The 14,617-nt window shown below is 36.2% G+C and overlaps 1 protein-coding gene across 4 annotated transcripts in view; it reads right to left on the minus strand.

The window, feature by feature from the left end:
• Nucleotides 1-3,444: 3,444 nt before the first annotated feature.
• The window catches only part of NDFIP2 (Nedd4 family interacting protein 2), a 66,791-nt gene continuing 55,618 nt past the window's right edge, over nt 3,445-14,617 (minus strand). For 2 of the 4 annotated variants that reach the window (XR_010597738.1, XR_010597737.1), the window contains 4 exons: nt 12,180-12,246; nt 7,223-7,328; nt 6,153-6,347; nt 3,445-5,221 (listed from right to left, as the gene is read on the minus strand). Coding sequence is in view for 2 of the 4 variants with exons in the window: in XM_005307663.5 (XP_005307720.2) it covers nt 7,225-7,328; nt 12,180-12,246 (171 nt within the window). In the remaining 2 variants the exon portion in view is untranslated. The remainder of the gene's footprint in view (nt 5,222-6,152; nt 6,348-7,222; nt 7,329-12,179; nt 12,247-14,617) is intronic. The other 2 variants (XM_005307663.5, XM_042861667.2) reach the window with 1 other exon arrangement.

Consider the following 14,617-nt stretch of genomic DNA (forward strand, 5'->3'; position numbering starts at 1 on the left):
TGGTGACATGAAGCATGAAGGGACATATGAATCTTTAGTGCATCTGGCACGTAAATATCTTGCAACATCGGCTACAACGTCATGCAAATGCCTGTTCTCACTTTCTGATGCTGTAAATAAGAAGAGGATAGCATTATCTCCTGTAAATGTAAACAAACTTGTTTGTCTTAGCGATTGGCTGAACAAGGAAGTAGGACTGAGTGGACTTGCAGGCTCTGAATTTTTTCATTGTTGTGTTTTTGAGTGCAGTTGTGTAACCAAAACAATTCTACATTTGTAAATTGCACTTTCACGCCAAAAAGAGATTGCACTGCAGTACCTGTATGAGGTGAACTGAAAAATACTATTTCTTGTGTATCATTTTTACAGTGCAAATATTGATAATCAAAAATATACACTTTGATTTCAATTACAACACAGAATAGAATATATGAAAATGTAGAAAAACATCCAAAACATTTAATAAATTTAAATTGGTATTCTATTCTTCAACAGTGTGATTAAAACTGTGATTCATTTTTTTAATCCCGATTCTTTTTTTGAGTTAATAGTGTGAGTTACCTGTGATTAATCGACAGACCTAATATTAACCACTGCTGCACAGCCTTTGCTATTTGTAATAGTCTAACATCTCACTGGTAACTAGTTTGCTAATGTAGAAAGAGGTTACAAACAGGGAGCACAAGATACAGAAAAGGAGTATGAGATTGTCACCGTTTAATTGTTCTTTCTTGTGTGATATCAGAAGGCATGATGTTGACCATGCAGCAGAAGCAAAGGAAAACCCACCCAAACCATAATTCAAGCCGGTTCGGACTTGCAGTATTGTGTGGTCACTCACAGATGTAACAATTCTAGGAGGTGGAGAATGGCAACCACACGGTGGCTATGTGTAAAATTTCCACTAGTTCAAAAGTCACTGGTTTGAGAGAGTTCCCTTTATAAATAAGGGTCTATGCATAAAGAATAAGCAATACCAATAATGTTAGTAAAAACTATCAAACTGGTGGAAAAATGTTTAACTGCAACCACGGTATTACACCTACCCATGTACCATCACACAAATTATGTTTGAAAATATCTGCATGGATACAAGCCTGACATTGCTATCTGACAACTGCTTTCTGTTGGTATTACAGAACAGAGATCCATTAGACTAGCTGTCAAGCCAGGAATAGATATATTAGTGCTTGATTAATATATTTTAAACGGTTTAACTTTCTATAGTGAAAAATACATAAACATGTGACGAGAGTTTCCTAGATTACTTTGTGGAGTAATATAGTCTGTCACACTTTAGGTGAAAAGAAACATACAATAAAAAATAAAATAAAAAAATAATCAGATTGTGGACCAGAGTTCATTTGTGTGAAGGGTTTCCCCCTTAAAAGCTTAGGCAAAATTTTCAGTAGTAGAAGTAAGTTAAAATTAAGCTCCCAAATACATATGTAGGCCCCTAAGTAGTCTGCTTTTCAAGTGTGCTGATGGACCTAGGAGACTTTAGCTACCCATATTTAGTATTCGCTTCAATATGTATTAAAACCAAATCAGCTAGAAATTGGTAAAAAAACAAAACAAAAAAAAAACCCACAAAAAACAAAAAACACACACACCAATCCAGCCATTTATAAATATCAAAACAATGCAGCACAATGGCTGACAGTGAGTAGGCTCCTACTGTAGTTACATTATCAGAATACCCTAAGTATTATCCAAGACAGATTTGCCATATGGCTAAAATTCTCTCCACTCCAAACTTCAGGGGTGGGGAAACTGTCTGGGTCAGTAGGGGGAAAGAAAACTCTAGTGCACCTTTAAGGATTGCTCCCCTCCCCTTCCACTCCTTGTGGGAGCTCAGCTTTGTTATGGGCATCTGGGGGTTCCTAATGAACTGGCTGGATGGAAGGGCATATCAGAAGCCCACTGGCTCCCGTGCATCCAGGAAGGTGGTTTTCTTCATTTTTATATGCCCTTTCCCCTGCTTGGGGACCATTCTGTAGTGGGGAGCAATAGCTACCATCCTTTCACCCTTTGGGATTAGTTGTCCTTACAGTGGGCACCACACTAGTTGCTTTTGCCTGGAAAGAATATTTCCCTCACTGCCTGATTGGCCTGCAGCAACCCAGGAGCCAGTGGCTAGGGTCAGTTGTAAAGTTCATGTTCTGGCAATCTGGTAGATGTCCAGAACAAGTCTGGTCCCTCGATAAACCAGAACTGGATTAGGGGAAGGCATTTCTAAAAGAATGTGGAGAATGGGGCCGAGGTTCCTAATGACTGGTACAACGAGGGGTCAACCCCTCTACGTCCATCTCATTAACTTGTGTACATGGCAAGGGCAGTATAGGTCCCAGCAACAGCAGTGGGACCAGCTTAAATGGGTTGAGGAGGATGGGTGAAGGGAGCCCTCACCAGGTGGTACGGATTACGAAAGGATGATCTGCATCTGACAGGTTATTGCCAGATTGTTTCCCAGATGCATTAATAAACTGTGGCCTAGCTGAACCACATTCCTGGTGGACAAAGGAAACAGGCAAGAAGAAAGCTATATAAATAGGGTTTGTGCAAGTTACTCAAAAATTTAATGTTTTTTCCCCTCAAACATCAAAACCCTATTCTGCATTTATGCAAAACTGTTTACAGCTAACCTCACTCTATCTGTTTATTTTCTAACTGTAAGGCACAAAGCAAAGCTGGCCAAATTTCTCCCAACCATGGAGACAGCTGCTCCTACCCAAGTTCACAGGAAATAGCAAGAAAAGTACACAGCATTTGACACATCTGGAAGAGATTGCATAGTCTTTGAAAATATTGTCCTAATTCCTTTCCTCCTGCTGATGAGATTTCAGGCTACTAAAGTGCTACATCAACTACAGAGGATTAGATAACATGTAGGCTTTAACTCTACCCATTCTTTTTGTCAGAACAAAGGAGAATTTTTTCAAGCTAGCCTGGAAATAACAAACATTCTGATTCAGAAGAAAGAATATTGTAAAATGTACTGGCGTAAACAGAGAAATGAACTGGAAGGTTGATATTTAACTTGGGAAAATTGGTATTTACTGCACTAGGTGATCAAGGTAAATTTAAAAAGGAAATCAGCATTACGTGCTTTTCATGTTTGTACTAAGTAGTGAAAAGAAATGTCAATATAGTAGTTTTAAGTAAGAAAGCATGGAATGAAGGGGAGAATAAGTATAGAAGGCTGGGATTTGTACTCATTTAGCCAGAAATTTACTTGTAATTGCATGCTAACTGACATGCGTGAATACTGCAAATATGTAAATCTCTAATGTAAGGTGCAAAATCCAAAAGCAATCATCATAATTAGCAAAACAAAACGTAATGCTTTATTTGCGCGCTCTCTCTCTCTCTCTCTCTCGCTCTCTCACATAAGGACAATGAATGCAAAAAAATACAGATGAAATTCAAAGGGAAATGCAAATCAACTATTAAACATAATGAATTTTATTTTTTTTCAGGAAAGACTGGAAAGAGGAGTTTTACCCTGAAGTGTTAGTCCATGATCATTTACCTTATGTAGTTTTGAAAGATTAAGAATAATGAACAATGTGACCAGTTTACATATGCATTTTTTAAAACATTCAGTATAGATACAAAATTGAATATAGCACTAACTTAAGACAACATAAATCTCATTCTTTTAATGTTAGCATTAAAGCAAAGTTCCAATAAAAAAACAGAAAGAAAATAAATGTTTTTCAAAGATGCAAAATATATTGATTACTGGCTGCAACTGAGATTCCAGTTGTAGTAAAGAATTAAGAGGTCTAATTCTCCCATTGTGTCAGAATCATAAGTCTCACAGACATTATTGGGAGTTATGTATGTGTATGAACAGGAGAATGCACCCTTCTAGAGATGATATATTTTAGAGTAATACCTCTATTTTAAGTAAATACTATCAAGAGCCCACTGTTCCTATTTTTGCTAATAGAGCCTTAAATAAAAACACCCATGAAGAAAAAAATGTTATTTCCAAAGTGACAAAAATGTACTCATCAGCTTCATTCTTATGTAACACTGGAGTATTTATTCTAAACAAGCATGATAAGACAGCTATAAAAGCCCTTTTGAGAAATTTAAATAAAACAGATTGCCTTTATATAACACAAACCTTCTTAAGTAAGATGATCAATGTTACAAACCAAGTAACTGATCTGCAATTGCACCTGTGCAGAAGCAGAGGCCCAATACACAGATCCAATTGCAGGATCAGGGCCTGATGGCCCAATGCTTGCTTGTGAAAGTAGCACCATCCCTTTTAATGGGACTTTCCATGTGAGTAAGGGTTTTCAGGATCAGGCCCAAATTAGTTATTCAAATCATACTGTGAGGAAACTAAATTGTTCAGATGGACATTTAAAAGCTTTTGCCCTCTTTTAGAATTATACCCAAAATAAAATTATACTTTAACATCCAAATTAGCAAAAAATAGTGTGTATATATATTGTCCATATAAGATTAAACAAAATTTACAGTGAATGAGAAAATACTGTGGTTACAAATATATTTTGACATAATTCCTAAGAAGCAATCTAAACAGTAATCTAGGCATAGTTATTTACACAGGAGCTAGAAGGGGTATTTCATTTTTAAATCAATTGATATTTTGGTCAGAGTTTGATAAAAGCTGATCGATACAGGTTTATAATAATCAGGAGCTGTAGGTTTTAGTAAACTTTATAACAAAAAGGTTGTATGTTGCACAATCATTAGATGAACCTAAATTACATAAAAAACTAACTACAAGTCTGACCTGGTTAATCTGAATCATTTAGTATATCCCATTTTTACTCTCAATTTAACTTCAGATCAACAAGACAATGGTACATACATGCTATGAGACAAACCGCCACTTAAATCTTTCACAAACAACAAGCACAGATTAACCAAGTCTGACTGTACTTAAGCTCTATCATCAGACTGTATGTATGGTTTGTTCTCATTTCAATCCTATCCTTTAGTTAGCACATATGCAAATGTGCAAAAACAAAGGCAATACTTAATATAAATATTTACTAGAATGAACAGAACTGGCACTTAAGCAAAAACCACCCTGTCATTCATTTTAGAAGCTGTATCTTTTCTTCACAAATTTGTCTTCTGTTTTTAGTAGTCTTCTATCCTATTAACTTGGAGGGCTACCGATCATCTGGAAATTTCACATTGGTAAAGGAAAGGAATGTCTGGTTGATGCAGTCTGGAGATAAAGAAAGAATCATACTTCAGTTCATCAGACTGATTACCTGTAAGTAACACTGATAATTGAGTTAAGATTTACAGAGGGGGAGCAGTTACTCCCCAAATCAGGATAACAGAAGAAAGTGACAGGATTAAAAAAAACCCAACCTTTAACTTTCAAAAATATTCTATAGTTTTTCTCTTGAAAGATGTGTGTGTGTCATGTTATTTTAGAGCTGCTAACATTGACAGGTAAGTAACTTTCTGTCCAGTGCAATTATTCCTTGTATTAAATTAATAAAATACATTATTTTATGCTTGTTGGCATTTGCTTGGAGTGTATTATTTCAATTTAATACTTAAAACATCTGAACAAATATAAACTCTCTCCAGCTCTTGAAGAGCGTTTTTCCCCACAGCCCTCACTGTGATTAGGTCAGAAGTCTGGGGCCCAACCCAGCACCCACTGAAGTCAATAAGTTGACTTCAGTGGGTGCTGCATAAATCCCTCATCTTCCATCCTATACCAGATTTCAGTCTCAGATGAAAGAATCACAGATCAAACCATCACAGGTTCTCCTAGTTCTTCCTTAAAGCCACTGTGTTCAGATACAATGTATGCAGTTAATTTTTAGTACCCCTGAGTTTTAAAAGTTTTATGCCTGCACATATATTTTGTTCATCACCATAACTTAATTATTTAGCAAATAGTTACTAGATGTTTTCATGCAGTGTTTACTGAACTTTTCCTTACTATGTAGAGCCACTGTTCTGCTTGGAAAATGAAAGATGTTATTGCTATAAAAAGAATAAAATACTGCAGTGTGGACACCACTAACTTAGACTAATTTTTAAACGACATATTTCTTTATTATTAGGAGTTTACCTTACTGCATAGTTTTGACAAAATGGCACAAAGTAAAAACATAGTACATTGCAATTTCGCTCACTTAGATTTATTTCTTGATCAAGATCTGTAAAGCACAGCACAAGTAATTATTTTTCATATTTTATCTGTAGGTGTCTGAGTGGATGCCACCATCTTAAATAAAAGACCCATCATTTCTAGACTAAGTGTCTCAGTTTTTCCCCCCAGACTTCCAATACTGTGTTGCTGGTTACTTCATACTGATCCTGCGGCCAATCTTGAAAAAAAAAAAAAGTTAAGAAAATCATCTTTATTAAATTAAATATAGTTTCTAAATGAAATAAAATTAAGAACCAATACCAAACATTTCAAGTTGTTCATGAAATAAGGAAAATGCTACAATAGTTACTTATGGACATGAAGATAGTGTTTAGTAATGCTAAAGGCAAAGGAATCTCCCTGTATTAAGCAAAATCCAAAAGATCTACCTAATGGATAAAAAGTCTACAGGAGCCTAAAAGTGGACATGTGCCAAACTGATTAGTCAGCTAACTTAAGGTTATACAGAGCACACTGTGAGATACATAACAAAAATCATGGCTCACAAGTGGCTTAAAACTGTCATGTACAGAGTCAATACATGTCAATCAGATTGAATATTGAGATTGCCAGTAAGGAAGCATTGATCTGACTGATGAGCCAAATCAGTTCACATTTGCTAATGACTATCCTGATTGGCTGTAGATTGATTATGCAAGATGAACAATTTTCACCTTAACGTCTAAGTTTGTTTTAGCTTTAGAATCCTAGTTTCAAAAGAAAACAATAGTTTTACTTTCAAAATGTAGAGTTATAAAAAGCATCATACTTCTAAAGTACTTTCAGAATGCATGGCACAACACAATTCTTTTTTTGGTGACCAAGATTTAATGTTCCTTGAAATAAATCTTGATATCAGCTTCTTTGTGCTCAGCATTTACCTCTAGAGCAGTGGTTCTCAACCTATTTACCATTGTGCGCCGCATGCAATACTACCTGTATGGCCCCAGGGAGGTCATGTGGGCAGCAGCTGTGTGCTGATTGGGCCACAGGTTGAGAACCACTGTTCTAGAGACATAAGTTTTAATATTAAATATTTACAAAATTGCTTACCTCTAATACAAGAAGAAAAATCTTGTTCTATGAGCAGCTGCCATGCTTTCAGACATGTTTCTGACTTTAAGGTAATTGACAAACCCTCGGAAGAACAGGAGGAGACCTGAAAATATTTAAAATACACATCATGAGAAGTGCTAAAGGTACTTAGTCATATTAATAGTTTAGATTATTTTAATTTAATAATGTAATAAGTCAGTATTATTTGTATAACCCTGATCTTCCACAAATCAACCCATGAGTTATGAGTCTCATAAATTTAGTGTCTCGTCCCATTATATCTAGATATATAAATTATATGAATATGATAGTTCTAACATCAGGAAAGAATTTAAAATGAATTTCAGGGTTTTAGGTTACTAAACATGTAAAGTATCAACATACAAAACAATTTTTTTTGAAGTACACAAAGGATGTTTGCAATACAGTTTTACAGCATTGCTCTAGGTTTCTTCCTTTTTTTTAAATATAGCTTTTAATTCAGAACAATAAAACTGCTGCTGTGTCAGAAGACCATCTGAATTCTAAAACATAACCAGAAATATATAGATGATGTAGGAGAGTAAATGTACTTCCAGCCAAATAAATAAATAGAATGCTCTGGCAGGAAGATAATAAATGGCAGTAGATGACCACTTGATGTTTGGACAGGTGAAGTTTTTTGGCTGGCTAAAAGAAGAGGCAGAGTGTTGACTGATTAACACAAGATTTGTTGAGCATTAGTTGTAAACATGTGCTTTTTTGGTGTAAGTCATTTAGAAATTAACACCACACTTTCTCGAAATTATTAGAGCTGAAAGATGAGGGAGTTACTTATAACAGTAGGTAGAAACTGGTCAGGTGGAAGTTATTTTTCAAGTTTCAATGCATAATTAGATGAACTCACTTTCATATGATGATGATGACAATTTAGCAATTCAATGACAGACTGGACATTTTTTGACTAAAAAGACTATCAAGGAGTATAAGTCAGGTAGTATGGCCTAGGGGATAAACAATACTGGGACTCAGGAAACCTTGGTTCTATTCCCAGCTCTGCTACTCCCCTGCTGGGTGACCTTGAGCAACTCACTTTACCTCCCTGTGCTTCAATTTCCCCATCTGTGAGATGTGGATAATGATATAAAGGAGGTAAGTAAAACATTTTGAAATCTACTGATGAAAAGGGCTATTTAAGAGCTGGGTGGTATTATTAATTATTATTATTACAGTAAATACTGAAAAAAGTAGTTGTAGAAGGTACCATTCTGGTTTTAAAGCAATCTCTAACTTTTAGGCATTAAGAGGACACTAATACTACATCTGCCTATTGTGAGGGTTTTTTTGCAATTTCTTCCATGCTACTGGCCATTGTCAGAGACAGTATAATGGACTAGATGGATTCTGGGTATGATCTAGCACAGCAACTCCTACGTTCAAGTTGATGGTGCCCCTTTAGGGCTAGCAAGCTTCTTTTAGAATATTGAAAAATTAATTTCACCAGCCCATGTAGATATTTCTCACTAGTATAGCTAAGCTTACATGGGGCAAGTCTACACTATAAAATTAAGTCAACCTAAGTTACGTCGACGTACCACCAGCACAGTAATTCAATTGATTTTACACATCCACACTATGCCTCGTGTTAGTGGTGCACATCCTCACCAGGAATGTTTGTACCAATTTAACTGCTAGTGTAGGGCATTGTGGGAGAACTCTTTTGCTTTTTGTTGTGTAGAAATTTAGTTTACTAAAGTAGTAAACTCATTCACCCAGCCACCACCAAATGGTGCCAGGGGCTATGGAAAGTTTTGTGGATTGTTGACTTAGAGTAATGTGAATAACTCATTTTTTGGTTCATTGGCAGTTCCAAAAACATCTGGAAAATAATTAATTTCAGATCAACCCAAAACCAAAATTTTCCTGAGTTTTCAGCCAACAGAAAAAAAAATAGTTTAGGGTCAAATTAAACATTTGTTTGACTTGAAATTAAATGTTTCATGTCTGGGCATTTTTAACCTTTTAAAACAAAAACAAAAAAAATTTGGAAACAAAAAGGCTAAGTTCACAAGGGAACTTCGGTACCATTTACAAGATTGAGTAGGTAGAGATGCCCTCCACATGCCTAATAACCCAGTGATCAGGGCACTCACCCCTTGGGATGTGGAAGATCCAGATTCAAATTCCCATTCTAGAGCAAGGACTTGAACCAAGTCTCCCACCTCCAGGTGAGAGTGCCCTAACCACCAGCCTATTCTGTGGTGGTCTCTCTCCCATTGCAGCTGTTCTGCTTTGTATAAATTAAATATTCATTCAAGTAGGGACTGGAACCTAGGTGTCTCCCTACCAATCCCTAAAGTGCGTACCTTGTTAACTGGACTAAAAAAAATAAAATAAAATTGTCACGTACTCTTTCTGGCCCAATGAACATTTAATTTTTTCAACTGAAACAATTCACCAAAATCAACATGAATTCATGAAATATTTCGGTTGACCCGATTCTGCATTTTCCGGTGAAAAAAAGTTTTAGCTAAAATATTTCACCCAGCTCTACCCAAGATCAGGTCATATGTTTTTGTGATTAAGTTGAATGCTGTGGGAACAGAAAAGAGAAGTTTAGACTGGTATTCTACTGCATGAACCTGCAACCATGAACACAAACTGCTTCCATGTCCAGCTGTAGGGGTTGTGCAAGAGCAGGAAGGGAAGACAGGTGGCTTTCAAGGAGCCACAGCTGAAAGCTCTTTTTTGCATAGCATGTATATTGAGCAGCAGATCCAAGCTCAATCAACTTTCTGCATTTCTCCCAGTTGGGAAACTTAGCCAGCAGTGCATTTTATATATATATATATTGGGGGGGAGGAGGGAGGAAGAGAAGAAACAAAGCAACTTTTTTTAAAATTAGTATTTTCTCTTTTTTTCAGTGTGTTTACTTTGTGCATTTGACAGTACTTCGTGAGCAGCCAGTCTGACTCTTTTGGGGTAATACACCCCTCTCTTCAGACCCTAAAAAAGAGAAGTATGCATGCAACAGGCATCTAACCATGAAAAAAAGAAAAGGGAGATGATGAGTGAGCTTGAGCATGTTTGATGGTGCTACTCAAAGTATTGTCCAAAAGATCCTTCTGAATATAAGCAGGACAGCAGAAAAAATTTCCGTTTTTCCTTTTTAAAAAGGATTTAAAAAAAAAAAAGGACAGATCATGCCCTTTAAACCATGTTCCAACCAGAAAGGTTTTTTTTTGAAGTAATAATAAATCAATAAAAATAAACATTTCTATGTCCCTTCAAGCTCAGAGTATTCTTTTCTATGTTCTGTTAAGAGTATCTACTTGACAAAAAAATTACAGGGTCAGAATGTAGCCAATGTAACACATAGCCCAAGATGTTAAAAAAAGACTGTACTTTTAAAATATTCACATAAATTAATATTTGGACTGATGTAGCTATCTTTAGAAAGTGTGAATTCTAATTATTCAATACATCTAAATGCCAGGTAGTGCCTTTCATCCCAAAAGGATTCCAAAAAATATTATAAATATTACAGATTAAGGTCAAAATTTTCAAACTTGAGAGACTGTACTTAAGCTTCTTAATTTGTATCTGGCATCTAAACAAAAGTGGCCTGATTTTTTATTTTTTTTTTTTTTGGAGGTCCTGAGTACCCACAAGATGTTACTGAAATTAATGGGAGTTGCAGGTGCACAGAACCTCTGAAAAGCACCCTCCTTTTATATAGGTGGGCAAAGATGAGTTAAGAGTCCTTACTTTAGGAACCCAAGTTTGAAAATTTTGGCTTAAAATTATTTTATATGTATGCACGGAATCCTTTCATCCACTGCGGAAATGTAGTCACCTCTGGCATAAAACATTAAAGCTATTTAAAGACCTGTTGCTAAGAGGTTTTCAGCAACTGCAATTCCCATTGATTTCTGGCCCCAACAGTGCACCGCAACAGAACAAAAGCAAGTTGAGGATAAAAAGTGAAGAATACCCCTCATAGGCAACTGAAAGCGAAAGGGGAAATGTTAGGTTGCTAGAGTGTTCCAAGGATCTTTAATGATCATAAACAGTCAATATCTGGGTTTTACATCTCGCCAACAGCGTAAGGCCCTAACATACTGTTGCTAGGTCCCTTACATCTCAGAGGAAAGAGTGCCACCTACTGATTCAGCAACATCACATTTTAATGCATTTCTCCAGTTAGAAAATGGCAGGAATTAAAATAAATTAATGGTATAGACTGAACTCTCACGTAAGGAAAAAGCTACAATGGTACTATGTTTATACATCATAATTATTTAACTAAAGCAGAGACAAAAGGAGCAAAAATTAGAAGTCTATGAAAACTTATCAGAAGTCTGTTTAGCTTCATGCTCAAGAAAAAACAGACTGAACGGAAGTACTGTGATCAAAAAGCATGACGCCTTTCCCCTTGCCTGACTGAATAATGATTAATGTAATATGCATTTCAAAGGCAAAAAAGGATACTTTCATGACTCAAAGACTGATTTTGGATGGTAGTATCTGTCATATCCCTTAAAATCTTCTGAGAACTTTAACGTACAAGTTACACATGTAGATATTGAAAATTAACGCCTATAGCTAACATGTTTTTTAATTTAAAGTTTATAGTTTTAACTGCGTAACTCTATAATCTTATCAGCCATGTTTGTTTATTTTTGTTTTAAAACACAAGTTACAAATCAAACGTCTGCATAATTATAATATTTCCAGCATAGAACTCTGAACTAAAGAGCAATACAGCAATCAGAAATTCACACAGGAATAGGACGGCAACCAAGACTTTGGTGAAAGCAATGGAAAAAGTACGAAAGAAGATTTTTAATAGATGGAGAAAAAACATACAGCTTTCTAGTATTTACTGTAATGTTTTGATTTTTTTAAACATATACTCAACTCATCTTTAAGAAATTCTCCACCAAAATAAGATGTGTTTTGAATTATAACTTACCAAGTACAAGAAATATCCACCAAAGCCAGTACTGTCCATTGAAATATCCAGTAAAGTAGTCTGAGAACTAAAACAGACAAGGATTAGCCACAGTAATACACAAAATAAATTACATTTAATATTTTAAATGCATCTAGGACAAAAGAAAAAAACAGTGAACTAGCACATTTAAATATAAAATAATGCATTGGAGTAGAAAAGCAAAAATATTTGAAGAAGCTGTAAAATACACAAATAGCTTCAGTGTTGTGTTTTTCAAACAAAGAATTTCCAGGCTCTCTTGTGAAAAAGTATCATATTACTCATTTGAATCATCTGACATTTTCTATTATAATGAATTACTGTCAGCTCTTTTTCAATTTCTGCCATCCCAAACACACTACAGCAGCCTGCTGCTTTAGATATTAACACTAAAAGCCACATTTGTTTAATCTTATCAGACGGGGATGTTCTGCTGACCCTTCAAAAGAAGAGCTTTTGACCTTCTGTACACCCCCTACTGTTAATCGCTGCCAAGAATACCAGTCCCATAAAGACCCCCAACTCATTAAAAAGTCTTTTCATTTTCAAGCTAGATGCTCCAGCATTCAGTTCCCAGCAGTGAACTGAACACAGCTAAATGAACCTTGAAGTGGCATTTCAACTGTTCCTGTTAGTGACTATGGTAGACAGTCTTGTCCTCTCTGTGATGTGGAAATATGAACAGGCAGCTGGAGGGCAGGGTGTGATGGTATTGGAGACCGGTATCTTTTCCTTTACCAGACTGCATGCTTCACTGATAAAAAAAGGCTAATCAAATGCCTCCAGAGCTCACTTCAGATCTCTCGCTACTCCTACTTCCAACTCTAACTCTTCCCTAAAAATTATTAAAACAAATAAAAATAGTTTGTTTAGTTGCAGCAATTCAATAATTTTCTGTACATTTCCTGTCCTACCACTACTCAACATGTTGTGACAGTATGCGTCAAGAGGTTGCCTAGGTCGTCATTTCTGGCACATTTTGTAAAATATGTTTAAGTCCAGACAACACTTGTACTAAAATGAAGATAGTGCTCAGATCCTCACTTGAAGTAAATCAATGGAATTCTATAGATTTAGACCAGTGAGGATTTGGTTTATGATCTTTATTTTCACTCTGAAAAAACTATGAATGATTTTCTTTCTTTATTTAATTACAAAAGGTTTCTGTTTCTAACAGCATTCACTCACTCCAAGCAACTTCTTTTAAATAAATAAATAAATAAATAAATAAATAAATCAAGTATTCACGTAGGGAAGAGTCCGTGTTGGAATTGGGAGTTGAGACATTTTTATAATTGTTTCAGTTATCAAATTCATATCTCATGGATTCCTAGATTGTTAGCATCAGTTGCTTCAGACACACAGAATCATAGAAATGCAGGCTGGAAGGGACCTTAAAAGGTCACAAATCCAGCCCCCTGCACTGAGGCAGGACCAAGTAAACAGACCATCCGTACACAAGAAACCCCATAGTAGGCTTATTTTGAATAATCTCAGGAGAGCCTCCTTCTAATTTCTAACAAGGGTGAGATTCTGACCCCCCCATCCACCCTGGCCTTTGTACACTAGGTAAAAAGGACCAAAGTAGCATAAAGAGACTCTAAAAGTCCCGAATCAGCCAAGAGAAAATTCCCTTGGCACAGAAACTGAGGAAACAGCTATAGGCTGTCTTTCTGAGAAGCCCCTGCTCACAAGTACTGGAGAGGAGGCATGGCTGGGAGGGGTGGGACATATTAGGCAGAGGCCACAGCACATAGTGCTACAGAGATTCTTGGCAACGATGCCGCATTCAAGGCAGCCAAATGAGGTTGTCATAAATTAGACAATCCTCCAAGGCTGAATTACATCAATAGCTGCTGCAGCCCCTTGAACAGTCCAGAATTGGGAGGGCACAAAAGATGGCTTAATGCCTTAGCCTCCACCTTCCTTGGATTGGGCTGAAAGTTCTGTGCTGTGCCTCTAAAAAGGTGCTTCAGTTTCACAGATTCATAGAGTTTAAGCCCAGAATTGACTATTAGGTTATCTAGTCTGCCCTGTATATCACAAAATATTAAATTGCTCCCAGTTAATCCTGCATCGAGCCTGGTAACTTGTGCTGTGCTAAAACCTATCTCCCAGAATGGCATCCAGAGAAGACAACAAGAGAAGGAGAATCTCCCATTTCCTTTGGTAGTTTGCTCCAGTGGTGAATAAGCCTCACTGTTAAAAACGTGCCTTTTTTCTATTTTAAATTTGTATGGCTTCAGTTTCCAACTTCTTGTTATGCCTTTTCCCACTACATTAAAAAGACCTTTCATAGGTGTCATTCCCCCCCCATGAAGATATTTATACGCTAATCAAGGTACCTCTCAATCTTCTTTTTGAGAAACTAAAGAGATTGAGCTCTTTAAGTCTCTCACTGTAAGGCATTTTCTCCA

Source organism: Chrysemys picta, chromosome 1, assembly GCF_011386835.1.
Source record: "Chrysemys picta bellii isolate R12L10 chromosome 1, ASM1138683v2, whole genome shotgun sequence".
Lineage (NCBI taxonomy): Eukaryota > Metazoa > Chordata > Testudines > Emydidae > Chrysemys > Chrysemys picta.